Source organism: Pristis pectinata, chromosome 1 (assembly GCF_009764475.1).
Source record: "Pristis pectinata isolate sPriPec2 chromosome 1, sPriPec2.1.pri, whole genome shotgun sequence".
Classification (NCBI taxonomy): Eukaryota; Metazoa; Chordata; class Chondrichthyes; order Rhinopristiformes; family Pristidae; genus Pristis; species Pristis pectinata.
This window is the reverse complement of record NC_067405.1, coordinates 147,297,082-147,325,008: the sequence shown is the minus strand read 5'-3', so window position 1 is coordinate 147,325,008 and position 27,927 is coordinate 147,297,082. Positions and strand designations below refer to the sequence as shown.

At 47.0% G+C, this 27,927-nt stretch overlaps 1 protein-coding gene across 2 annotated transcripts in view; it reads left to right on the top strand.

The window, feature by feature from the left end:
• mthfd1b (methylenetetrahydrofolate dehydrogenase (NADP+ dependent) 1b) overlaps positions 1–27,687 on the top strand; it is a 70,020-nt gene extending 42,333 nt beyond the window's left edge. For both annotated transcript variants that reach the window (XM_052015171.1, XM_052015164.1), the window contains exons 20-28: positions 793–904; positions 4,788–4,927; positions 9,249–9,290; positions 11,700–11,800; positions 13,579–13,756; positions 14,669–14,776; positions 15,483–15,635; positions 25,335–25,436; positions 27,441–27,687. In XM_052015171.1, coding sequence (XP_051871131.1) covers positions 793–904; positions 4,788–4,927; positions 9,249–9,290; positions 11,700–11,800; positions 13,579–13,756; positions 14,669–14,776; positions 15,483–15,635; positions 25,335–25,424 — 924 coding nt within the window. In that variant the 3' untranslated portion in view covers positions 25,425–25,436; positions 27,441–27,687. The remainder of the gene's footprint in view (positions 1–792; positions 905–4,787; positions 4,928–9,248; positions 9,291–11,699; positions 11,801–13,578; positions 13,757–14,668; positions 14,777–15,482; positions 15,636–25,334; positions 25,437–27,440) is intronic.
• The last annotated feature ends 240 nt before the right edge of the window (positions 27,688–27,927 follow it).

Genomic DNA, 27,927 nt, shown 5'->3' with positions numbered 1-27,927 from the left:
ATCAGAAGGAAGACAAACTTTTAATTGAAATTCTAGAACCTGTGTGACTTTCTGTGCTCTGAGGCTTGCTGTTAGTAAACAGAAGACTTAAACTATGGGGATAAAAAGGCAAATGTTATCTTGGATCAACGTGGGCCAATGGTTTGTTTAACATGAGGTCCAGAATGTGGACAGCCTAGGTAAAGATTCTTCCTAGTTCCTCAACACTTCCATCGGCTGCCCATATTACTCCTCTCCCTGTATCCAGATCCAGATTAGTTTATTGTCATGTACACCAAGGTGCAATGAAATTCCTTGCTCAGCTGAAGCTCATAGTAAATAGTATAGGTGGTAATAATAAATACAGTGATAAGCACAAAGCAGTAGAATGGTGTAAAGATAGCATTGCAATCTGAGCCATATCCCACGATTCCCTTAACATCTAAAAATCTGTTGATCTCTGATCTGAAGATAATCAGCCTCCGCAGAGGATTCCAAAGAATTCTCTACCCTCTGAATGAAGAAATGTTGTCTCCTCAACCCTCAGTGGCTGACCACTTTTTCCTCGTCTGTGAAGTTATTGGAACCTTGCCTGCCGATGGTTGTCTCCTAATCAGTTGCCATCTTACTTACATCACCAACCCCTATCTTTAGCACCTTTACCATTTCTGCACCCTATGATCTGACTTTGGTGGATGCTTTTGACAGAAGTACTTTGTGAGTTATTGAGGTTCTCCCAGACTCTGATACTTATGTGTAATGAATTTTGAGTAGTGGGGAATGGGAGTTGATGGGTTTTTGTCTTGTTAATAGGGGACTCCGGTGTTTGTCCACGCTGGACCTTTCGCCAACATTGCACACGGAAACTCCTCAGTCCTGGCTGACAAAATAGCACTAAAGCTGGTTGGGCCCAATGGGTTTGTAGGTGAGTTATGGAACCTTTTTGCTTTCACACTTTGCTTTTGTACACAGGCCTTGGGCAGAACCTTCCACTGGCCAAGCTTGCTATTGGCTCCTTGAATCCCACACTAGTAGCCCAGCTTTGGCACAGGACCTCTCTGTGTGCAACCTGCTGGTTTCACCCCTGCCCTACTAGTGAGACCCTGACCCCAGATTTATCAGCTGTCATTAAGATTGTTCTTTTTGAATATTACAAACACTCAAAAACTATTAAAAGTAGTGCTAAAAATTTACTTCCAAATACTGAAGATAATAGTGTGCATGTTTAAATTACCCCACGTAAGTGAAAAGATTCACTCAGCCCTTTCTTGCCATTGGGATCACTGAATCTGCTGGGCTTGAGCCACCTTCTGTGGTGTGGGCTCAGCAAGGAAGTACATGTCTCCCTGGATCACCAGTTAGCAGAGCAATAGTTCAGGATGACAACACGAGACTGCAGATGCCAGAATCTGGGGCAAAAAACAAGCCGCTGGGAGAACTCAGAGGGTCGATCAGCATCTGTGGAAGGAAATGGGCAGATGCTGTTTCAGGTCGAGACCCTTCAAGATGGGAGATGGGCAGTATAAGGAGGTGAGGGGAAGGGGTAGGAGAGTGTTGAGGGTGATAGCCAGGTGGATGAGGTAAGGTGGGGTCTAATTATGTTTTGCTGGTGAATTCTGAGTTGTTTTCAAATGAGAAATTATATAAAGTGGTTTCACTGCAGCAGTTCTACTAAAGTTTTACCAGGTTTCAGCCCTTAGTAGCCCACAGGAGCTTCTGTACCAACCATGATGCCAATGTAAGTTGATCCCAGAGACACGAGACTGCAGATGTTGGAATCTGGAGCAAAAAAAATACAAACTGCTGGAGGAATTCAGCGGATTGAGAAGCATCTGTGGCGAGGTAGGAGTTGTCGACGTTATGGGTCGAGACCCTGCATCAGGACTATTGACCCACAATGTCAGCAATTCCTCTCCCTCCATAGATGCTGCTCGACCCGCTGAGTTCCTCAAGCAGCTTGTTTTAAACTAATCCCATCTGTCTACACATGGTGTGAATCCCTCCATCGCCTGCCCTCCAGCATTCCTATCTAAGTGTTCCAAGCACCCACCGCTTTTTTTTAAAGAAATATAATGGCCTCACAAATCTCCTTTAAACTTTCCCTCTCACCTTAAAGCTGTGCAGTTGTACAGGACACTGATGAGGCCACATGGAATATTGTGTTCAGTTTTGGTCGCCCTGCTGTAGGAAAGATGTTATTAAACTGGAAAGAGTGCTGAAAAGATTTACAAGGATGTTGCCAGGATTTGAGGGACTGAATTATATAGAGAGGTTAAACAGGCTACAACTTTATTCCCTGGAGTGTAGGAGACTGAGAGGTGATCTTATTGAGGTGTATAAAATCATGAGGGGCATAGATAGGGTGAATGCACTCAGTCTTTTTCCCAGGTAAAGGGAACCAAGAACTAGAGGGCATAGGTTAAGGTGAGAGGGGAGAGATTTATTAGAAACTTGAAGGGAAATTTTTTTTACACAGAGCGTGGTATCTGTGTGGAATGAGCTGCCAGAGAAAGTGGTTGAGGCAGGTACAATAACAACTTTTAAAAGACAGTTGGACAGGTACATGGATTGGAAAGGTTTAGAAGGTTATGGGCTAAACACTGGCAAATGCGATTAGTTTGGATGGGGCATCTTGGTCAGCATGGACCAGTTGGGCCGAAAGGCCTGCTTCTGTGCTGTATAACTCTGATTCTGCTACTTGACATTTCCACCCTGGGAAAAGACTCTATCCTATTTATGCCTCATATTATTTTATATAGAATAATACAGCACAGGAACAGGCTCTTCAGCCTACGATGTCTGTGCCGACCATGATGCCAGTCTAACTAATCCCATCCATGTGCAGATGATCCACGCCCCACCTGTCCATGAGCCTGTCTAAATGCCTCTTGAACGTTGCTATCATATCTGCTTCTACCACCTCCCCGATCATCCTGATGCAGGATCTCAACATTCCCTTTACCTCCACAGATGCTGTCTAACCTCCTCAGCTCCTCCAGCAGTTTTTTACTCCAGGTTCCTTTGTCCTTGTGTGTTCAGGGTTTGACCCTCTGGACCCTCTGCCAGAAAAGGCCCTCAGAGAGCCCATCAGGCTGTTTCACCCAGTCACCAGAAGCTGACACTGCGGCTTTGCCCCTGTCCCAATGTCATCTGTTTACAAAGTCAAAGTCGAGTTTATTGTCACGCGCACAAGTACATGTGCGCACGGGTGCAATGAAAAACTTACTTGCAGCAGCATCACAGGCACATGGCTTCATATAAGCAGCACTCACAAGAAAAACATAAACAATTTTTACAAGAAAGAACACAATTAGAACAAACAAAAAACCACAAAGTTCACTTTAGTGCAAAGTGGTCATAGTGTTGCTAAAGTGTGGTGATTAAGGTTGTGCAGGTTGGTTCAAGAACCGAATGGTTGAAGGGAAGTAGCTGTTCCTGACCCTGGTGGTGTGGGACTTCAGGCTTCTGTACCTCCTGCCCGATGGGAGCTGCGAGAAGATGGCATGGCCCGGATGGTGGGGATCCTTGATGGATGTTGCCTTCTTGAGGCAGCATCCTCAATTACAATAAAATTAATCCGGGACACAGTACTGGGCTAGTGGATTCTCTGGACTATCGGAATGTTATTATTCATATTCCAGTACACTTCTAATTCACTTGTTTAAGAGGTTACATTTCATTGAACTGGAGCAACAGACGAGGAGCTGGAGGAACTCAGTGGGTCAGGCAGCGTCTGTAGAGGCCCTTCATCTGGAACTGCAGATTCCAGCATCTGCAGCCTCCTTTGTCCACCTGAAACGTCGACCGTCCATCTCCCCCCCCCCCCCCCACGGATGCTGCTCGACCTGCTGACCTCCTCCAGCATCTTGTGTGTTGCTCCAGATTCCAGCGTCTGCGGTCTCTCTCGTGTCTCCTATTCAGTGAACTGGGTGGGTTTCTCTCTCTTTACAATTTTTTTATTAATTCCACAAAGAAAATAGAGTACATGAATCAAAAAGAGGATAAAATACTACTGAATACATTGTGTTAAATCATACTGAGATCACCATACTCTGTATTAGTAATCAAAAATGATAATTAATTAATAACAAATAAATTGGAATGATTTTATTATAAAAAAAAATCTAAACCCACTACCAAAACCAAAGCTCTTTAGTTTTTTAAAAAAAAGGACAAGGAAAAGTCCTTAACACGATGTTATCAGCCAATATCTGTACTTCAACCACCAGATCAAAGGTTTTGAAAACAGTTCAAAAAAAGTTCCCCACAATGATTGAAAGTCTAAGTTAGATTCAGAAATTGAACAACGGATCTTCTCTAAATTTAGGTATGACGTAAAATCTCGTTACCATTGAACATGAGTAGGCGGAGTAACTTCCTTCCATTTAAGCAACACAGCCCTCCTGGCTATAAGAGAAATAAAAGCCAAAATGTGTAAATCAGAAGTCTTCAAAGTTACATCTTTTTCTCCAACAATTCCAAATAATATAGTCAAAGGATTAGTTTAAAAGCACAGAAAATGTGGGTAGAAATGTGGGAACTAGAATGAGGACCCTGGTGAGTGGGCGGGGAGTGTGGGAATTGGGGTCCAGGTAAAAGGAAAGTGCCAGCACCACCCGATGAGCCAGGTGCTGCACATTCAGGACCTCCAAATTGTCAGATATCAGGTTATTTGAGTTTTACTATACACTTGACACTCAGGTACTGGAAAATGCACTCCTGACTTGTCCTTCGCCGAAAGTATCTGTTTCAGTGTCACTTCTCGCCCAGCAGGATTTTTTTTAATGCTCTGACTTGTTTAAATTCAGTGACGGAGGCGGGATTTGGAGCGGATATTGGAATGGAGAAGTTCTTTGACATTAAGTGCAGGTACTCGGGTCTGCGTCCCCATGTGGTTGTGCTGGTTGCCACGGTACGAGCTCTGAAGATGCATGGCGGCGGCCCCACCGTGAGTACAGTGATTAACGTAGAGCCACGCTCTAGGGAATATCCCAAAAGCATGCAGGAAATGAGCAGGAGAGGCTGCTTGTTGCGCACAGCCTCCCGCAGGGTAGAGCAGTCACTGCCACATCATCCAGGGTGAACCTGCCGTCTCCATGCCACTGATGCCTTCTGTAGCCGGGCAGCCTGAGTTCTGGAGTTTGGCTCGGCAACAGTAGATGGGCCATCCATGTGCAGGCCTGGTGGCTGATGTAGATTGATAAATTGGTTTATTATCGTTATGTGGACCGAGGTACAGTGGAAAAACTTGTTTTGCATGCCATCCATATAGATACTTTCATTACACAGTGCATTACAAAGTACAAGGGGAAAAGAATAACAGAATGCAGAATAAAGTGTCACAGTTACAGAGAAAGTGCAGTGCAGGCAGACAATAAGGTGCAAGGCCATAACGAAGTAGATTATGAGGTCAAGGTCTATTTTATTGCACTAGGGGACTGTTCAATAGTCTTATAACAGTGGGATAGAAGCTGTCCTTGAGGCTGGTGGAATTGGGAATAGCTGGGGGCCCAAGCACCAATCCCTGGCTACGAACAGTCATTACCTGCCGACATAATAAGGACCAGCAATTACTTCTGTCTATTTTGTACAGGAGAGGGGTGAGAGCAGTGAAGAATTTATGCAGGGATTGAATACTTCAAGGTCACAGTGATACTAAGGGTGTGGGCATCATTAGTAATAGCAGCATTTGTTTCCATCTCTGATTGCCCGTGAATAGAGGAGGCAGTAAGAACCCAGTCTAGAGTTGCACGTAGGCCAGAGGGTAAGGGTGGCTGACATCTGAGGGGGATTAATGAACCACGGGGTTCTTATGACCTTGTGGTCGCTCCTTGTTACTGCCACTAGCTTTTCCCAAACACTCACCTGTCCACCTGGTTTTCGTCTCCCTTTGTTCACCTTTCACATCCCACCCCACGCCTGGTTCTGTCTGCCCGTCACCCCCTCCCCATCTGGTTCCACCTATCACTTACTAGCCCCTGTCCCAGCCCTCCCTCCTACTGCTACATACTGGCAATAGTTCCTTCTCCCCCTCAGTCCCGATGCAAGGCCTCAACCCAAAATGTTGACTTACACCTTTTGCCTCCATAGATACCGCTCAGTCCCCTGAGTTCTGTTCCAGTGTTCTGTTTTCTATTACCTATCTTTGATTGTAAATACGTATTGACCGGTTAATCTATTTTAGATTAATGTACTTAGTCACAGAGTCAGAGTCCTTCAGAAGCGAAACAGGCCCTTCAGCCCAATCGATCAATGCCAACCAAGATTCCCACCTAAGATAGTCTCATTTGGCCCATATCCCTCTAAACCTTTCCATGTACCTGTCTAAGTGCCTTTTAAGTGTTGTTAATGTACCTGCCTCAGCCACCTCCTCTGACAGCTCGTTCCATATATGGACAACTCTCTGGGTAAAAAAAGTCACCCCTCGGGTTCATATTAAATCTCCCCCCTCTCACCTTAAACCATGCCTTGTTCTTGATTCCCCAACCCTGGAAAAAGACTGTGCACATTCACCCTATCTATGCCCCTCAGGATTTTATACACCTCTATGAGATCACCCCTCATTCTCCTACAGTCCAATGAAAAAGTCTCAACCTCACTCCATAACTCAGTCCCTCGAGTCCCGGCAACATCCTTGTAAATCTTCTCTGAACGCTTTCCAGCTTAAAAACATCTTTCCTATAGCAGGGTGACCAAAACTGAACACAATATTCCAAATGCAGCCTCACCAACATCTTGTACAACTGCAAATAACATCCAACTTCTGTACTCAGTGCCCCGACTGATAAAGGCCTAATGCTGCCTTCACCACTCTGTCTTCCTGTGACGCCACTTTCAGGGAACCATGCAGTTGTACTCCTAGGTCCCTCTGTTCTTGAACTTAAGTTCCCTAGTGGCCTTGGTAGGATCTGAACTCTGATCTACTGGATCAATGGTCCAGAACCCCGGTAGCTGGTCCAGTAACGTCACCTGACTCTGGGACGAAGGGTGGGAATGGATGAATGGGCAGCTGCAGGATAATGGCTTTGAATGAACAATTCATGAAGGATGGAAAACGAGAGGCAACCAGGAATCCAGAAAAAGAAATGTGGGTAAAGGTTTTGGCAGCAGGTCCTCTGAAGCAGAGGAGAGATGGGCAGTGCGGCAGAGGTAAAAGTTGGTCTTTGTGCCTGAGAGGACACTGGATCAGAAGCTGGGCTCCTGGTCCATTTGACTCCTGGGCCCTGGTTTAGATGGAGGGCAATGAAGACAAGCGTGGCCTGTCTGGCAGTGTCTGAGGCGCCAGTTCCTTGTGAGAAAGTGGTTTCCCTGCAGTTGATTGTCAGCCCTGCCCCAGCAGGAAGCTTCCTGTCGCCTTGAGTCAACCTGTGGCTGCAAACCTTACTTGGGCTCATTCAACATCTGATCGAGGTTTATAAAATTGAAGCATCGATAAGATAGACAGTCTTTTTCCCCCAGGGTAGAAATGTCAAACACTAGAGGGCACGGGTTTAAGATGGGGTGGGGAATTTAAAGGATGTGTGCAGGATAAGTTTGGTCAGACCACATTTGGACTATTGTGAGGAGTTTTGGGCCCCATATCTAAGGAAGGATGTGCTGGTGTTGGAGAGGGTCCAGAGAATGATCCCAGCGATGAAAGGGTTAACGTATGAGGAGTGTTTGATGTTTCTGGGCCTGTACTCACTGGAGTTTAGAAGGATGAGGGGGGATCTCATTGAAACCTACCGAATATTGAAAGGCCTGAATAGAGCGGACGTGGAGAGGATGTTTCCATCAGTGGGAGAGTCCAGACCAGAGGGCACAGCTTCAGAATAAAGAGACGTCCCTTTAGAACTGAGATGAGGAAGAATTTCTTTAGCCAGAGGGTGGTGAATCTGTGGAATTAATTGCCACAGACGGCTGTGAAGGCCAAGTCATTGGGTATATTTAAAGCGGAGGTTGATAGGTTCTTGTTTAGTAAGGGTGTCAAAGGTTACGGGGAGAAGGCAGGACAATGGGTTTGAGAGGGTAAAATAAATCAGCCAGGATGGAATGGCGGAGCAGACTCGATGGAACGAATGGCCTCATTCTGCTCCTTTGTGTTATTGTATGTTTTTTTTAACCACAGACAGTGTTATATGCCTGGAATGAGCTGCCTGGGGAAGTGGTGAAAGTAGATACAATAGTGACGTTTAAAAGACATTTAGACAGACACATGAACAGGCATGGAATGGAGGGATATGGGTCACGTGCAGGCAGATAGGTTTAGTTTAATTTGTCATCATGGTCAGCACAGGCGTGGTGGGCCGAAGGGCCTGTTCCCATCCTGTACCATTCTATGTTCCGCCTAAGCTCGCAGGTCTCTACAGTACGGCAGAGGTACTGTTTTTCAGATGAGACATTGAACCAGGTGGATGTGGGCAGCTCCAGGAGAGTTCTCTCTCGATTGCCGGTCAATATTTACTTCCAATCAACTGTCAAAGGTGATTTTAAAAAAGACAAGACGCTGGAAGAACTCAGCAGGTCGAGCAGCATCTGTGGAAGCACAGGGTATAAGGTGACGTTTCAGGTCGACTCTATACCAGGACTGAGAGGGAAGAAGGAAAATTGCCGGTATGTAGCAGTAGGAGGTGGGGAGTGGGACACAGGCTGGTGGGTGATGTGGAACCAGATGGGGAGGGGATGATAGGCAGATGGAACCAGGTGCGGGGAGGGGATGGGAAAGGTGATCACAGAAAGAATAGAACTAGGTGGACAGGTGTGTGAGTGTGTGTGGGAGAAGAGGAGTGGGGGGGATTTGATTTTCCAGTTGCCAACAAAGGGCTTGGGGATGAGGGTTGAGTACAGAAGTTGGGATGTCATGTTACGACCGTAAATGTTGGTGAGACCACATCTGGAATATTGTGTGCAGTCCAGCTATAGGAATGGTGTCATTGAGCTGGAAAGGGTGCAGGAAACTTTCACGAGGATGCTGCCAGGACTGGAGGGCTGCAGTTACAAGGAGAGGCTGGACAGGCTGGGACTGTTTTCCCTGGAGCATAGGGCTGAATGCCCTGCTTCTGTGCTGGAAATGCATTGAGATTCAGAGTTATGGAGCACGGAAACAGACCCTTCCGCACAACGCTTCCATTGCCAACCAAGTTGCTTACCTGAGCTAGTCCCATTTGCCTGCATCCCCCTCAACTATTCCTGTCCATGTACCTGTCCAATTGTCTGTTAATTGTACCTTCCCTGTCTTTCATGTATATTTCAAAATAGATTTTTAATACGTCTTTGTATTTTTTCTGTAGGTGACTGCAGGTGTCCCATTGCCGAAGGAATATACTGAAGAGGTAAAATCTGAGGGGTGGTGTTCTCTGTGGGTTGGGGGGTGTTGCTACTTCTGGACAGTGAGGATTTCATGCAGAAATTTCCTCAATTACGTACCAAGGAAATCCAGGCCAACATGTTTGATTCTGGCAAATTAAGGGCTGTGAACCTGAACACAGTGAGTAAAGCAGCAATCAAGCAGGAACAGTAATGCAAGTAACCAGAGATGATGAACCTGCTCCTGACCACACGTTGCTGGGATGCCTCATCAAGACAACATGTTGGCAAGTTAACAGGGTGAGGGGGGAAGAGTTTAAAGGACGTGTGGGGCAAGTTTTTTTTTACACAGAGTGGTGGGTGCCTGGAACAGGCTGCCAGGGGTGGGGGTGGAAGCAGATTATGATGGTAGTGTTTAAGAAGCTGTTAGACTTACGAATGTGCAGGGAATGGTGGGATACAAAACTGTGAGAAGCATAGATAGGGTAGAAATGCCAAATGCTAGAGGACAAGAGGGTTTTTTTAGTCCTGTGAGGACTAGAATTTAAAAAAGAATGTAGGCAAAAGCCTATAACTATAGGCCAGTTAGCTTAACGTCTGTAGTCGGGAAAATGTTTGAAGCTATCATTAAGGAAGAAATAGCAAGACATCTGGATAGAAGTGGTTCCATCAGGCAGACACAGCATGGATTCAGGAAAGGCAGGTCCTGTTTGATAAACTTACTGGAGTTCTTTGAGGATATAATGAGCACAGTGGATAAACCGGAACGGGTGGATATTGTATACTTGAATTTCCAGAAGGGATTCGATAAAGTGCCTGCATAAAAGACTTCCATGAGATAAGAATGCATGAAGTTGGGGGTAATGTACTAGCATGGGCAGAGGATTGGTTAACCAATGTTGGGATGAATGGGTGTTTCTCTTGTTGGCAATCAGTGATGAGTGGGGTGCTGCAATGGTCAGTGCTGGGCCAGCAACTGTTTACAATATACATTAACAGTTTGGAAGAGGGGACCGAGTGTAGCGTATCTAAGTTTGCTGATGACACTAAATGGAGTGGAAAAGCAAATTGTGCAGAGGATGCGGAGAGTCTGCAGAGATCTAGATAGGTTAAGTGAGTGGGCAAGGGTCTGGCAGATGGAGTACAGTGTTGATAAATGTAAGGTCATCCACTTCGGTAGGGAAAATAGCATGCTGCAGTCTTTCACCACTTAAATAATAATCTGATCTTCTGTTGTTCAGAGGAACTTGGGAGTGCTTCTCCATGAATCACAAAAGGTTGGTTTGCAGGTGCAACAGGTTATCAAGAAGGCAAATGGAATGTTGGCCTTCATTGCTGGAGGGATTGGATTTAAAAGCAGGGAGGTTATGCTGCAACTGTACAGGGTACTGGTGACGCCACACCTGGAGTACTGCGTGCAGTTCTGGTCTCCTGACTTGAGGAAACTGGCTTTGGAGGTGGTGCAGAGGAGGTTCACCAGGTTGTTTCCAGAGATGAGGGAATTAGCCTATGAGGAGAGATTGTCACCTGGGATTATACTCGCTAGAATTCAGAAGAATAAGAGGGGATCTTATGGAAACATCTAAAATTATGAAAGGGATAGATAGGATGGAGGCAAGAAGGTTGTTTCCTCTGGTAGGTGAGACCAGAACTAGGGAAGGTAGCCTCAAGATTCAGGGGAATAGATTTAGGACAGAGATGAGGAGAAACTGCTTTTCCCAGAGGGTAGTGAATCTGTGGAATTCTCTGCCCAGGGAAGCAGCAGAGGCTACCTCACTAAATATACTTAAGACACAATTAGATAGATTTTTGCATAATAGGGGAATTAAAGGTTCTGGGGAAAACGCAGGTAGGTGAATCTGAATCCACGGCCAGATCAGCCATGATCTTATTGAAAGGCAGAGCAAGCTTGATGGGCCAGATGGCCTCCTCCTCCTGCTCCTATTTCTTAATGTTCTAGGACATGCATTTAAGGTGAGAGGGGCAAAGTTCAAAGGAGATGTGCAGGGCAAGTTTTTTTACACAGAGAGTGGTGGGTGCCTGGAACGGGCTGCCAGCGGAGGTGGTGGAAGCAGATACGATAGTGGTGTTTAAGAGGCTTTTAGACACATGAATATGGAGGGATATGGATCATGTAGAGAAGAAGTATAGTTTAATTCGGCATCATGGGCCGAAGGGCCTGTTCCTGTGCTGTACCGTATGTCCTAACCATGGACTATCCCTTATTGTGGGAAAGTGACTGAAGATCAAAGGGGAGTTCATGGGCCCGTTAGAGTGGAAAAAGTTGCAGGGCTAAACAAGGAGTGGGAGAATGGGATTGGTGGGATTGCTCTGCTGGGAGTTGGCTTGGACTCGAGGGGCTGAATGGCCTCCTGTATGGGAATAAGCAAGTAAATTTAGCATGACTTAACTCAATGTTCTCCTCCTCACTGCAGAACCTGGACTTGTTGACGAAGGGCTGCAGTAATCTCCGGAAACAGATCGAGAACGCAAACTCATTCGGGGTCGCAGTGGTGGTGGCAGTCAATGCCTTCAAGTAAGTTGGTGTTCTACACTCTCCCTGTGAGTGCAGCTCAAGATGTGGTGTCCTCATGGTCAAAGAACAGGAGACACAAAGGTGGGGCTGGCTGGGAGATGGGAGGGTGATTAAACTTTGGAAATTCGGCACTGAACTACACAAACCTTCAGTGGCTGTGTATAGTAAGATGCTAAGTGAGACATATCTCTGGAAGTACCTGTGACCTGAACCATTGACTGGTTTCTCTTCCTACAGATGCTGTTTGACTGGCTGAGCTCTTCCAGCATTTTCTGTTTTCGTTTCGGATTCCAGTGTCTGTAGTTTTACTTGTTTTCCAAACATCTCTGGCAGCGTCCGCCTATAAAGGTGTGCGGGGTGTGATGGCATGGAGAATATTTGCATGGGTCATGATGCTCTTGTGTGTACTTGTGTATGAAGGTTCTTGGACTGAATGGAGACACAGGAGACTGCAGATGCTGGAATCCGGAGCAACACACAACCAGCTGGAGGAACTGAGTAGAATAGAGTGCTGTGGGTAAGCCTAGTAATTTCTAGGATAGGGACATGTTCGGCACAGCTTTGTGGGCCGAAGGGCCTGAATTGTGCTGTAATTGTTCTATGTTCTAACTCAGCGGGTTGAGCAGCAACTGCAAAGGGGAAAGGAATTGTCGACGTTTTGATCCAAAACATTGACCATTCCTTTCCTCCCACAAATGCTGCTCGACCCGCTGAGTTCCTCCAGCAGGTTGTTTTTTGCTCTTGGAATGAATGTTGTGTTGGCCAAGTGATCACAGCACTTTCTAATTTTGTTTCAGATTTCCAGCATCTGCAGTCTTTTTGCTGTTCTGCCTCTGGCCTTTTCTCAGTGTTTCTCTCTCCACATGTGCTGCCTGACCTGCTGAGCTTTTCCAGCATTATTCCAGCGTTCTCCTTTTATTCCAGATTTCCAGCAACTGCTGTGTTTTGCCCCTCATCATTGCAACATTCCTGTGCAAAATCAAACTGCTGGAGGAACTCGCGGGCCAGACAGCATCTGTGGGAGCAGAGCGATAGTCGACGTTTCAGGTCGAGACTACATCAGGACTGAGGGTGTAGAGGGGAGATAGCCGGTATAAAGAGATGAGGCAGGGGCTGGGAGGCAAAGCATGGAACCAGGTGAACCTTAAAATAGTGAGTAAGGCAACAATCAAGGAGGACTTGTATTGCAAGTAACCAAAAACTGCTGGTGAGTCTGTCCTGATCGTGTGCTGACACTGTCTGGGATGCACATCAATGTCTCTCACTAAAAGGCATAGATAAGATGGATGTTCAGTCCTCCCCCCCCCCCCCCCCCCCCCCCCCCCCCCCCCCCACAGTAGGGGAGTCTAAAACTAGAGGGCATAGGATTAAGTTCAGAGGAGAAAGATTTAAAAGGGACGTGAAGGGCAAGTTTTTTCAGACAGGGTGGTGGGTATGTGGAACGAGCTGCCAGAGGAAGTGGGTGAGGCAGGTACATTACAACATCTAAAAGGTACTTGGACAGGTACGTGGTTATGGAAAGGTTTAGAGGGATGTGGGCCAATGGGACCAGCTCAGGTAGACAACTTGGTTGGCATGGACGATGGACCGAAGGGCCTGTTTCCGTGTTGTATGACTCTGTGCTGGTAAAATCAACTATCCTTTTGCTGCCTAACCTGAGTTCCTGCAGCAGTTTGTTTTCTTGCTCCGGATTCCAGCAGCTGCAGTCTCTTACGTCTCCGACATTCTTGTGTTGGGTAGTGCCCGTGTCACCAGCCGTCCCTTGTGTGTTCTTGCAGGTCAGACACCGAGGCTGAGCTGGAGTTAGTGTGCAGTATGGCCAAGGAAGTGGGCGCATTTGATGCTGTGAAGTGCACTCACTGGGCGGAAGGAGGGCTGGGAGCTGTCAAGCTGGCTAAAGCTGTCCAGAGGGCTTCAGAGCTACAGAGCAACTTCAAATTCCTCTATGACTTAGAGGTAAGAAATGAGCTTGCTTGCTGTAAGTAGAACCTGGGTGAACTTGTTGTTGCAATGTCCACTTTTAAAAGAAATTTATGAATGTGGGTAAAGGAGATCATTTCAGCCTTTAACCCTGCTCCACCTATCCTTTGGATCACTGCTGATCTGTACTTTTGCTCGATCTACTTGTCTTGGTTCCATTCAATCCTTGGTTGATTCTTAGCTTTAGGGGTAATTAAGGATGAACATTAAATTGATAGTGATGTCCACATCATGTAAACGATAAAGTAAAAGTGAAAAAAGACATTCCATAAATGCATGTTAAAGTGAGGAAGTTAGAAGTTGGTAAGAAAGTCACCGTGAACATTTTCACTTGGAAGTAGTGGAGGACTGAGTCAAGTTACAAGATGAAAGCACATAGTCTTTTTTCCCAGGGAGGGGGAGCTAAAAACAAGAGGGCCTAGGTTTAAGATCAGAGGTGAGAGATTTAAAAGGGACATCAGGGGCAGCTTCTTCACGCAAAGGGTCGTGCGTATTTGGAATGAGCTGTCAGAAACAGTGGTTGAGATGGGCACATTAGCCATCTAGATAAGTACATGGATAGGAGATGTCCAGAGAGTTATGGGCCAAACGCGGGCAGATGGGACTAGCTCACTGGGCAACACACTCGGCATGGACGAGTTGGGCTGAAGGGCCTGTTTTCATGCTGTATACTCTATCAAAGGCAAAAAATAAAATGCAGTTAAAATGAGGTGAATTGTCCCAAAAAAAATCACTTATTAAAGATTTGACATTTTGGGACCAGCCCTGCTTCTGTACTCAACGTACCCCAGCACAGGGTGAACTGTCTGTTTGATGTTGTCGATCTATGTTCCAAACACTGCTTTTTAATGTGAGAGTTTTTGACTGAGTTCTGTTTCTTCGATAAAGCTGCCTATTGTGGACAAAATCCGTACCATAGCCCAGAGAATCTACGGTGCTGCAGATGTGGAGCTCAGCCCCGAAGCGCAGCATAAAGTGGAGGTTTACACCAAGCAGGTAAGGGGCTTGGTTATGCACAGTCTCTCCCCTTCCTTCAGACTTGGTCATCAGAATCAGGTTTATTATCACTGACTTAGATGACGTGAAGTTTGTTGTTTAGCACCAGCAGTACAGTGCAGAGACATAAAATTACTATAAAATTACAAAAATAGTGCAAGAAAAATGAGTAATGAGGCAGTGTTCATGGGTTCATGAACCATTCAGAAATCTGACGACAGAGGGAAAGAAGCTGTTCCTGAATCGTTGAGTGTGGGCTTTCAGGCTCCTGTACCTCCTCCCCAATGGTAGTAATGAGAAGAGGGCATGTCCCAGGCTCATAGTCACACAACATGGAAACGGGGCCTCTGATCCACCAACCATTAAGCACCCATTTACACTAATCCTACACCAATTATTTTATTCTCTGCTCATTCCAATCAACTGCTCCCAGATTCTACCACTTGCCTACACAAGGGACAATTTACAGCGGCCAATTGACCTACCAACCTGCACGTCTTTGGGATGTGGGAGGAAACCGGACTACGCTGGGGAAACTCTCACGGTCACAGGGAGAACATGCAAACTCCACACAGACAGCACCAGAGGTCGGGATTGAACCTGGGTCACTGGAGCTGTGAGGCAGCGGCTTTACCCGCTGCACCATTGTGCTGCCCTTGAGTAAAGATATTGCCTTTCTCTGAAAGTCTCTTCCTTTTTTGTCCAGGGATTTGCAGGTCTTCCCATCTGCATGGCGAAGACTCACCTATCCTTATCTCACGAGCCAGAAAGGAAGGGAGCACCAACTGGGTTTGTTCTGCCAATTCGGGACATCCGGGCGAGTGTTGGTGCTGGGTTCCTGTACCCACTAGTGGGCACTGTGAGTATCGCACGGGCACAACAGTTGATTCACAAGGCTGAGTGTCAAGACTGGGCTTCTGTTCCTCGAGGTTAGGAGGTGATTTAATTGAGGCAGCTGGAATGCTGAATAACCATAGAACCATACAGGCCTTTCAGCCCACCATGTTGTGCTGACCTTCAAACCACTCCTAAGACTATCTAACCCCTTCCTCCCATATATCCCTCTATCTTAAATTCCTCCATATGTTTATCTAACAATCTCTTGAACTTGCCCAAAATATCAGCCTCCACCACCACCCCAGGCAGCGCATTCCATGCATCAACCACTCTGGGTGAAAAACCTCCCTCTGATGTCTCCCTTGAACTTCCCACCCACTACCTTAAAGCCATGCCCTCCTGTATTGAGCATTGGTGCCCTGGGAAAGAGGCGCTGGCTGTCCACTCTATCTGTTCCTCTCAATATCTTGTATACCTCTATCATGTCTCCCCTCATCCTCCTCTCCAAAGAGTAAAGCCCCAGCTCCTTTAGTCTCTCCTCATAATCCATAATCTAATCCAGGCAGCATCCTGGTAAATCTCCTCTGCACCCTTTCCAACGCCCCCATATCCTTCCTATAATGAGGCGAGCAGAACTGGACACAGTACCCTAAGTGTGGCCTAACCAGAGTTTTGTAAAGCTGCATCATTACTTCGCGGCTCTTAAACTCAATCCCACGATTTATGAAAGCTAACATCCCATAAGCTTTTTAAACTACCCTATCCACCTGTGTGGCAACTTTCAGTGATCTGTGGATATGAACCCCCAGATCCCTCTAAACTGCCCACGATCCTACCATTTACCTTATATTCTGCCTTGGAGTTTATCCTTCCAAAGTGTACCACCTCACACTTCTCCGGATTGAACTCTATCTGCCACTTGTCAGCCCAGCTCTGCATCCTATCAATATCCCTCTGTAAGCTTCAACAGCCCTCCACACTATCCACAGCACCACCGATATGCACCACAGCACAGCACCATGAGGGGTGTTGAGAATAGATTTAATAGGAGAGAGAACTTGCGGAGGAGAGCTGAACAAGAAAGCAATAACAAAAGGAGTCAGGTTGGGGAGCAGTTTCCTACACACATGGGCAGTGGGGACCTGGAACTCTTGTGAACTGAAAGGCAGTGGATTGCTGGGGCTCACTTGAAACCCATAAGACTGACCTTGGCAGGTTGTTATAGGGTCAGGTGATGGGGAGCAAAGGCAGTGAAATGAGATGAAGAGACAGACCATGTGTATATGATGTGATTAAAGTGGTAAGTCAGTCTTGAGTGGTATCACCCTGTTCCTGTGAATGCTTTGTGCTTGAGGACTGAGATGAGGAGAAACTTCTTACCTCAGGGTTGTGATCTTTGGGGGTTGTGGACACATTCCTCTTAGCTTTCTCACCTCAAGGATCAGTAGATTTTTGAGCTATCAAAGGATCAAGAGATGCACAAGAAATTGGAAAGGACTATTGAAGAATAAAACACGATATACATCAATTATAGATATGGACAGAGAAGTGGAGTTTAATCTGGGCAAGTGTGAGGTGTTGCACTTTGAGAGGTCAAATGAAGGGAGAGAGTATACAGTTAATGGTAGGCCCCCTAATAGCATTGAGGTACAGAGGGATCTTGCGGTCCAGGTCCATAGTTCACTGAATGTGGCTATTGCAAATGGATAAGATGGTAAAGAAGGCATATGGCATGCTTGCCTCCATTCGTAGGGGTGTTGAGTGCAAGAGTAAGGAAGCCATGCTGCAGCTAAATAAAACTTTAGTCAGACCGCACTTGGAGTATTTTGTGCGGTTCTGGTCACCCCATTATAGGAAGGATGTGGAGATTGTGAAAAGGGTGCAGAAGAGGTTCACCAGGATGATGCCTGGATTAGAGGGTACGAGCTATCAAGAAAAATTGGACAAACTTGGGTTGTTCTCCCTAGAGAGTCGGAGGCTGAGGGGAGACCTGGTAGAAGGTTTTAAGATTGAGAGGCATGGATAGGGTAGACAGCCAGAATCTTTTCCCAGGGTGGAAACGTCAGACACCAGAGGGCATGCTTTTAAGGTTAGAGGGGGGATGTTTAAAGGCAATGTGAGGGGCAAGTTTTTTGTTATCCAGACAGTAGTTGGTGCCTGGAATGGGTTAGCAGGGGCAGTTTGGTGGAGTTTAAGGGGCTTTTAGATAGACACATGAATATGAAGGGATACGGGTGATACACAAGAGGAGATTTAGTATTAATCAGCATCAAGATCAGTACAACATCATGGGCTGAATGGCCTGTCCGGTACTTTACTGTTCTAAATTAAGAGCAGAAGCTGACCCACAATACCACATTGTGGATTGAGTGAAACCAATGCTTTATTCAAGCAAGTCGAAGTATTAAAAACACTTTAGCTTGATTATTTAAATGTACTTCACCTCCCCCCCCCCCCCCCCACCAGGTGGGTGACTCTGCAACAGGGCACAGATTTGGGGTAGGGGGCGGCCTTTTAGGACTGGAAGAAACTTGTTCACTTGGGATTGTGAACCTTCAGCATTCTCTATCCCAGATGAGTAAACTGGATGGATGTTTGGGCACTGAGGGAATCCGAAAAGGACAGGAATGCGCTGCCAGAGGAGGTGCGGAATCAGATACGATTACTATGTTTAAGAAGCATATAGACCGATACTTTAGGCAAAGTATAGAAAGGTACAGACCTATGTGGGCAAAAAGGTTGGCATGGACTGGGTGGGCTGAAGGGCCATGTCTGTGCTGTACAGCTTTATGACTACAAAGAGGTGATCAGCCACGATCGTGTTGAATTGAGGGTAGGGGGTTGAACACCCTCCTGCTCTTGAATCCTGAAATCACATGTGGCAGGAAGTTTCGTCCCATTATTGTATCATCTGCTGGTACTTATTCTACCAGCTCTTACCCACCCACCAGAGTTTGAGGCAATGCGTGATAGTATGTAATTAACGTGGGAAGGATCCAGTGTGGAACTGACCTAAGCTGGGTTTATTATATCCTTTAGATGCAAGTAAACGTGTGTTGGAGATGGAGCACTATCTCTGGCTGTGGGTGTTCAATGGCAACCTAATGCACTATCACTAGAGAACGGGTCAGACAGTTGAATACTAGCACTTGTGAGTTGCTGTTAATTATGAACGAAGTGGTGAGGTCAGAGCCAGAAATAGGTGAGCTGCGCAGGAGGGAGGCACAACATTCATCCCTTTCATTCTGGTCTCTGTGCTGTACAACAGAAATGTTCCCTGCATCAGCCCCTGCTCGTCCTCGGGTCGGGGTCCTCACGGGTTTTGATTTCATCCACACATGGAGCTCTGTGCTATGAACGTTGTATCTACACCTTTGTTTTCCAAGCCTTGCTATCAACCTATGAAGGGCATCGGGTGGATTGGTTGGATCCAGATGTTGTAACAGCTTGCAGTATCTAGCCATAGCGTTATACAGCACAGAAAACAGGCCCTTCAGCCCAGTTCATCTTTGCCATCCAAGATGTCTGTCCAAGCTAGTCCCACTTGCCTGCGTTTGGCCCATATCCCTCTAAACCTTTCCTTTCCTAAATAACAAGAAATAGGAGCAGGAGTCGGCCATCTGGCCCGTCGAGCTTGCTCCGCCACTCAGTAAGATCATGGCTGATCTGGCCGTGGACTCAGATCCACCTACCTGCCTTCTCCCCATAACCCTTAATTCCCCAACTATGCAAAAATCTATCTAACTGTGTCTTAAATATATTTAATGAGGTAGCTTCTACTGCTTCCCTGGGCAGAGAATTCCACAGATTCACTACTCTCTGGGAAAAGTAGTTTCTCCTCATCTCCGTCCTAAATCTATTCCCCCGAATCTTGAGGCTATGTCCCCTAGTTCTAGTCTCACCTACCAGTGGAAACAACCTTCCTGCCTCTATTTATCCCTTTCATAATTTTACATGTTTCTATAAGATCCCCTCTCATTCTTTTGAGTCCCAGGCGACTCAATCTCTCCTCACAGGCTAACCCCCTCATCTCCAGAATCAACCTGGTGAACCTCCAAAGCCAGTTTCCTCAAGTAAGAAGACCAGAGCTGCACGCAGTACTCCAGGTGCGGCCTCACCAGTACCCTGTACCGTTGCGGCACAACCTCCCTGCTCTTAAATCCAATCCCTCCAGCAATGACGGCCAACATTCCATTTGCCTAGTTGATAACCTGTTGCACCTGCAAGCCAACCTTCTGTGATTCCCAAGTCCCTCTGCACCACAGCATGCTGCAGTCTTTCACCATTTAAATAATAATCTGATCTATTTTTCCTTCCAAAGTGGACAACCTCACATTCACCAACATTGTACTCCATCTGCCAGACCCTTGCCTTAAACTACCTCTCTCTCTGCAGACTCTCCGCATCCTCTGCGCAATTTGCTTTTCCACTCCATTTAGTGTCAACAACAGACTTGGGTACGCTACACTCGCTCCCCTCTTCCAAATCGTTAATGTTTATTGTGAACAGTTGCTGGCCCTGCACCGACCTCTGCAGCACCCTGCTCACCACAGATTGCCAACTAGAGAAACACCCATTTATCTCAACTCTCTGCCTTCTATCAGTTAACCAATCCTCTACCCATGCTATTACGTGACCCCCAACTCCATGCATCCTCCTCTCATGGATGTTGTTACTGGACCTGCCTCTGTCACTTCATGTCGCCCATTGGTGATGGTGAAAGTGGCGGAGAATGACGTGTTGACCACCATCTCCAACGGGACCCCGCCACCAAGCATACCTTGCCCTCCCCACCCCTTTCTGCCTTTCACAGGGACCACTGTCTCCGCGACTCCCTTGTTCATTCCTCTTTTACCCCACCCACCCATCCGTCTCCCACCCCAGGGACTTTCCTCTGCCCTCACCATAGGTGCAACACCTGCCCCTACATCACCTTCATCCAGGGACCCAAACAGTCCTTTCAGGTGAGACAGAGATTCACCTGCACCTCCCTTAATATCATCGACTGCATTCGGTGCTCCAAGTGTGGCCTCCTCTACATTGGTGAGACCAAACGCAAGCTAGGTGACAGTTTCACAGAACACCTGCACTCCATCCGTAACCGCGACCTGCGTCTCCCCGTTGCCAGTCACTTCAACTCCCCCTCCCACACTATCACTGGTATGTCAGTCCTCGGCCTCCTCCACTGCCAGGAGAATTCCAAGCGCAAACTGGAGGAACAGCACTTCATTTTCCGTCTTGGAACCTTGCAGCCCAACGGCAGGAACATTGAATTCTCCCACTTTAGGGAATCCCCACCCCCCTTCCCCACAACACCTCACACCATGCTAATTCTCTTCTTCCCTTTCCTAGCCTTTTTTACCTCTCTCCCCTTACCTTTGACGCATCCCCCGGTGGATCTGCTCTCCCCTCCTCCCCCACACCTGCCCATCACTGTCTCTTACCTGCATCTACCTATCACCACCCTGTGCCCACCCCGCCTCCCCTCTTTTGTCCACCCATCACTGCTCTGCTTTCCCCCCCCCCCCTATATATTGGGCTTCCCCTTTTCCTATCTTCAGTCCTGAGGAAGGGTCCTGACCTGAAACATTGACCGCCTGCTTTTCTCCACGGATGCTGCCTGGCCTGCTGAGTTCCTCCAGCATCATGTTTCCCAGCCTATCCAGTAACTCAAGCCCTCCAGTCCCAGTCACATTCTCGTGAATCTTTTCTGCACCCTTTCCAGCTTAATGACATCCTTCCTATACCCAGGCGACCACAACTGCACACAGTACTCCAAGTGCAGTCTCCCCAACGTTCTGAGGCAGAGAGACCAGGCTTGACCACTGGGACCTCGCCTGGTTCTGCAGTGAAAAGACCTGGTCTAGATGTGGGAGAGCCACCAGCAAAGTCCCACCCAGGTGTTTTATTTTTAATTTGTTCACCAAATGTGGGATCGCTGGCAACATCAGCATTTATCGTCCACTTCTGTTGCCCCAGAACTGACAACTTAAGAGTCAACCACTTTGGTTGGTCTCCAGAAATGTATGGGCTGGATTGGGTAAGGATGGCAAGTCTCCTTAGCTGAAGTGAACCAGGTAGATTTTTACAGCTAATTTCATGATACCATTACTCTGATCATTTTTACATAAAATTCCTGTTTTTATTTAATAATTTGAATTTAAGTTTCCCAGCTACCATGATGGGATCTGAACCCACGTCACTGGAACTCTGGCTGCTAGCGCAGTAACTTAACCACTGTACCAGTGCGTACCCATGAGTCAATGAAGGATGGATCCAAGGGAACCACAATTTGGTCGAGTTTTCTAGAGAAGCAACACAAAGGAGTATTAAAAATAAGAAAAGTATATGCGTATTTAAATTGTTAAGGAGTTAATCGGATTCCCAGTGTCTTTTGTAAGTGGTGCTGGGTGATCATGACATTTAAGATCTCTTTGTTAGTCACAAGTACATCGAAACACACAGTGAAATGCATCTTTTGCGTAGAGTGTTCTGGGGGCAGCCCGCAAGTGTCACCACGCTTCCGGCGCCAACATAGCACGCCCACAACTTCCTAACCCGTACGTCTTTGGAATGTGGGAGGAAACCAGAGCACCCGGAGGAAACCCACACAGACACGGAGAGAACATACCAACTCCTTAACTGGCAAGTCTTCATTTCACACAATCAACAGTTTATAACACAGAACAGTACAGCACAGGAACAGGCCCTTCAGTCCACAATGTCTGTGTGGACCATGGTACCAAATTAAACTAATCCCATCTGCCTACATGTGTTGATTCTGACTGTCCGCCCTATTTATGCCTCTCAACATTTTATAAACCTCTATCAGGTCTCCCCTCAGCCTCCACTGCTCCAGAGAAAACAACCCAAGTTTGTCCAACCTCTCCTTATAGCTCATGCCCTCTAATCCAGGCAGCATCCTGGTGAACCTCTTCTGCACCCTCTCCAAAGCCTCCACATCCCTCCTGTAATGAGACTACTTACAGAAAGCACTGTGCAATGTCCTGACATCATGCTCTCCACCAACCTGCCTTTAAAGACTCCCTTGCCTAATAGATTGATTCTGATGGAAGGTTGTCAACCTGAAACATATAACTGTTTCTCTCCTCACAGCAGCTGCCCGGCCTGCTGAGTGTTTCCAGCATTTTCTGTTTTGTGTTAATTTACCCTTCATTTATTTCTGTTTTTTCCAGACCCACCTGAGTAAATGCACATTGTTTTTATTGAAAGCAGTTTGAGCGAGGAGCTAAATTAGCAGAGCCAGGCGGGAGTGGGTGGTTAGCGAGCACTGATGCGAGTTCTTTGCTGCACTCGGTTTTAATTATCACACTGCAAAAGGAAGCAAGTTGTTAATTGGCCTGATACACACTGTGTTAGTACCCCTGAGGGTGTGGCTGGGGAAAGAGTCACAAATTAAATGGCTTAAAACATGAGGTTTAGGTTACAGCGTAATCTACTGCAAAGTTCTCAGAGTGGCAGCTCCTGTTACACTGCAACAGACGGCCAGTGGCTCGAGCAGAGTTGGTGAAAAGCTTGCTTGCTCCCATTGCTTTAGGTACTCTGGTGCTGATTGTTAGAGTGCCAGAGAGAGACAGCTGTCTGGACTGTGGCACGCTGCACACAGATTGTTTATCCAGCCTGGGTGTCTTCTTACCGTTGAAGAGCAAAGTCACTCTTTCTGTATGAGAAGTGAGGCTTGACTCGCACAATGCCGTCTGTTCTTCAACATTCTCTATTCATCCTGTAATCCCTCACCTCACACCACAGGAACAAGGATCGGCTGTCCAGAACTCTGTTTACTCTTAATTTTTTATCAGTTACGGACCGACCTTATTGTATAATGGAGTCTTGCTGGCTTTGAGTGACATATGTATTCAGTATCTGGCTGCATCCCGTGACTATGAACTTCCCCAGTTACACAACTGATATTGGAAGGTTCCCAGTGAAGTGATCAGAGGCAAGGTAACAAAGTATAGAGCACACACTTGAATTATGTCTCTATTTACTGCTCTATTTATTAAGAAAAGACTAGATATATTGGTCATCCTCCCTCTACCAATGCCCTCCTTGGAGAACTTTGTGCAGTTATAGGCACACAAGCCCACAATTGTCTGTGTCAGGGAGCGGGGGAGGAATATTTCCGGAGTACCAGTCACAGCCTTGGGCTAATGGAGGAGCTTCAGAGGGACACAGGACGGCAGATGCTGGAATCTGGAGCTAAAAACAAACTGCTGGAGGAACTCAGCAGGTCGAGCAGCATCTGTGGAGGCAGAGGGATTGCTGATGTTTTGGGTCAAGACCCTGCATCAGGATGCTGCTCGACCCGCTGAGTTCCTCCTGCAGTTTATTCTTCTGCTGAAGGAGCTTCAAAATGTGTGGTCACAAAGTAGGAAGAAAAGCAGCCAGTTCCGTCATGGCAAGCTCCCACACATGGCGCTGTAAACCTGGGCAGATCATCTGCTTCATTGATTCTGATGTAGGATCTCGATCTGAAACATCAGCTATCTGCTTGCCTCCACAGATGCTGCTTGACCCACTAAGTTCCTCCAGCGGGTGTTTTGTTTTATTAGTAACCTTGGTAGAAGATTAAATATTGGCATTTCACTAGGGAATTTTTTTTTTCCCAGAAGTAAATTATGGGAAACTTTATGTTTACCTGAGCCGAAAGATAAGAAATGTGAAAAATGGTGTGACTGGCAGTGTGGCCCTCCCTCATCATTAACCTTCCAGCAGCACTGCTCGTACAGTCAGACAGCACAAACTAGGCCCCTTGGCCCACCAAGTCCACACCAACCATCAACCACCCATTTACACTAATCCTACATTAATACCATTTTATTCTCCCCACATTCCCGCAACTCCTCCCAGATTCTACCCCTCACCTACACATTAGGGGCAAATTACAGCGGCTAATTAACCTACTAACCCGCATGTCTTCGGGATGTGGGAGAAAACCAGAGCATCTGGGGGGAACCTACACGGTCACAACAAGAACATGCAAACTCAACACACAGTGCCCGAGGGCAGGATCGAGCCTGGATCTCTGGAGCTGTGAGGCAGTGGCTCTGCCATCTTACATCACCATGTCCTCCCCCAGCACTATCCCTCTGCAGCTCCAGCTCTCCTCTGCTGCTTCATTGTGGGTGATTGATGAAGGGAAGTCACTCACCCACAGAGATGGCAGACACAGTAGTGTAGCGGTTAGCGTAACGCTGTTACAGCGCCAGCGACCCGGGTTCAATTCCGGCCGCTGTCTGCAAGGAGTTTGCACGTTCTCCCCGTGTCTGCGTGGGTTTCCTCCGGGTGCTCCGGTTTCCTCCCACATTCCAAAGACGTACGGGTTAGGAAGTTGTGGGCGTGCTATGTTGGCGCCAGAAGCGTGGCGACACTTGTGGGCTGCCCCCAGAACACTCTACACAAAAGATGCATTTCACTGTGTTTCGATGTACGTGTGACTAATAAAGATATCTTAACTACGTTTGGTTTTGATGCCCGTCATGGGGCATTGGATGGGTCAAGTAAGGAGAGTAGGTGGAAGCTAGTGGTAAGGCAGTGTTCATTTGTGATATCCCAGCTTTGTGTGTGTGTGTGTGTGTGTGTGTCTTTCTCCCTCCCCACCCCCTCTCTTCCCCTCTCTGTGTGACAGTCATTTAGTCCGTTTCAGCCTTGTATGTCCCTTTGTGTGGGATCAGTTAGTAACCCAGCCTCTGTGTTACAGATGAGCACCATGCCAGGACTGCCAACCCGACCCTGCTTTTATGATATTGATTTGAACCCTGAGACTGAAGAGGTGAACGGACTCTTCTAACCACAGTGAACGGTAAGGGTTATCTCCGTGAAGCGCCCTCGCTATTCCATTGTCCCAGTTGATTTGTCCTAGAACATAGGACAGCACAGGAAAAGGCCCCTTAGCCCATGATGTCTGTGCCAACCATGATGCCAATCCGAACTAATCCCATCTCTCTGCACGTGGTCTGTATCCCTCTATTCCCTCCCTGTTCATGTGCCTGTCTAAATGCCTCTCAAACTTTGCCATTGTATCTGCCTCCACCACTTCCCCGGCAGCGAGTTCCAGGCTTTCTGTGTAAAAAGAAACTTGCCCCACACATCTCCTTTCCCCCTCTCGCCTTCAACCTATGCCCTCCAATATTTGACATTTACACCTTGGGGGGAAAAAGGGCTCTGACTTTCTACCCTATATATAATCATATATACTGCTATCAAATACGTGTTCAAATGCATTTATTTGTTTGATTTAGCGTAAGTAAAATTAGATTCTGTGGGTTTCTCCTGGCACTTTACCTCTGCCTATGGTGATCCCCAAGGGTCTGTTCTTGGAGCCCTGTTTATTTACGTGCTGTCCCAGAACAACATCTTTCAGAGCCACTCCAGGTTCAACGTGATGCAGAGGACACTGTGTTGCATCTCCCCATCCTCCCACCGGTCAGATGCCCGAGGTATGACCAGCAGAAGATACCTTGGACTGGTTATGGACAGGATTGAAACCATTGCCCTTGGTCCCTGTCACAAACACAACTGCCATTATTCCCACCCCGGGGAGTTATCTGAAGCTGAACCACCCTGGTGGATTGACCCAGCTGAGCTTTTAACTGTGAAACCCCTCCCCCAGTCACCATTCCCACTGCTCTACCCTCACCCAGTGAGTCACATATGAGCCGGAGCGGGTAAAGGCAGTTGATTTTCCTTCCTGAAGCAGTGTGTTCACAGTAATCTCACAGCCTTGCACTCCCCTGCACCCTATCACCAGATTTCAGTTTCTCAAGCTGCAGATACAGGAACAGCTTCTTCCCCTCGTCCATCAGATTTCTGAACCGTCCATGAACACTACCTCGTTATTCCTTTTTTTTGCACTATTCATTTACTTTTGTAATTTATAGTAGTTTTATGTCTTGCACTGTACTGCTGTCACAGAACGGCACATTTCACGTCATATAAGTCGGTGATAATAAATCTGATTCTGATTCAGACACTGGGATTTAAACTCCCGTTGTCTGTGTTAGTCACGCCAGCCTTCTGGTTCCAGAGCCAGGGAGAGATACTGTGTCCCTGGCCACTCTCCACTTTGTGTTCCCTGCCTAGCCAAGAGGAGACGTTGTGCCTTGCGATGTGTTAATAAACAGCCTTTGGGTCCACCCACCTCCTCCTGGCTTCCTCCCCATTCTGGTTCTCAGTCGCTGCAGCCTCCTCAGCCAACAGCACAGCCTGTTCCAGGCCAGTTCCGAGATGGAGTGTGGATGAGATGCCATCTGTTTGCTGTTTTCCTTAGTGGAACCGTGCTGTTGGGAATTAAAGCTAAAGCTCTCCATCTCTGTAGAGCCGTTCTGACCTTGCTCGGGATCGGCCAGGGTTACTCAACAAGGACAGTGTCAGGTGTTGTGAAGGAGGGGTGGTTGGTATCATATGAAGTCCCTGCCAGGGCCCCAGCAATCTCCTCCCTTGCTTCCCAAAGAATATTAGGATATACCTGGTCAAGCCCCAGGGATTTTCCACCTTTATGCATTCCAGGACATCTACCACCTCCACCTTTGTAATATTGATATGTTCCAGGATATCATTGTTCCCTCCCCTGAACTTACCAGCTCCATCTCCACAGTAAATACAGGCGAGAAGTATTAATTTAAGACCTCGCCCATCTCCTGTGACTCCATACTGATCCTTAAGGCAACCTGTTCTCTCCCTAGCTACCCTTTTATTCTTAATATGAGAATCTTTCAGGATTTTCCTTTACCTTATCTGCCAGGGGTTTCTCAGGGATAGCTACTTGACGTTGCTGGCGTTCTTACATTTTCTGCCTGTCTTGCAGGGTCCAAAAGATTGGAGAAACTTTCAGCAGTGCAGGCTGCAGCAAGTCTGGAGGGGATCTGATTTTTGCCTGATGCCTGATTACAGACCAAGCACAGTGCCAGGAGCTGCCTTGAATTCTGCTTCTAGCACCACAATCAACTACAGTGACAGATCTTCCAAATCACAAGCTGACAATCAGTATATTGCGGGTAAAAGTTCACCTGAATGTTCTAATTTTCTAACAGAATAAAAGAGCAGTTTCCTAACTTTGCCCCTGTCTGTGTTGGTTTCACACCTTCCACCCCTCTGCTTGTCCCTCGAAGCAGGAGAGGCTGAGAACACTGCATCTTGTTCTATGTGCAAACTTCGGAAAGATATCCTGACCATATAGGAGGGGCCAGAGTGGAGGGAGGGGCAGTGGTGGGCAGAGGACACCCATGTGACTGAAACTTAAATTATAAGGCCCTGAAGTGCAGACTGGAAGAAGGTTGAGTGTGGGAGTTGGG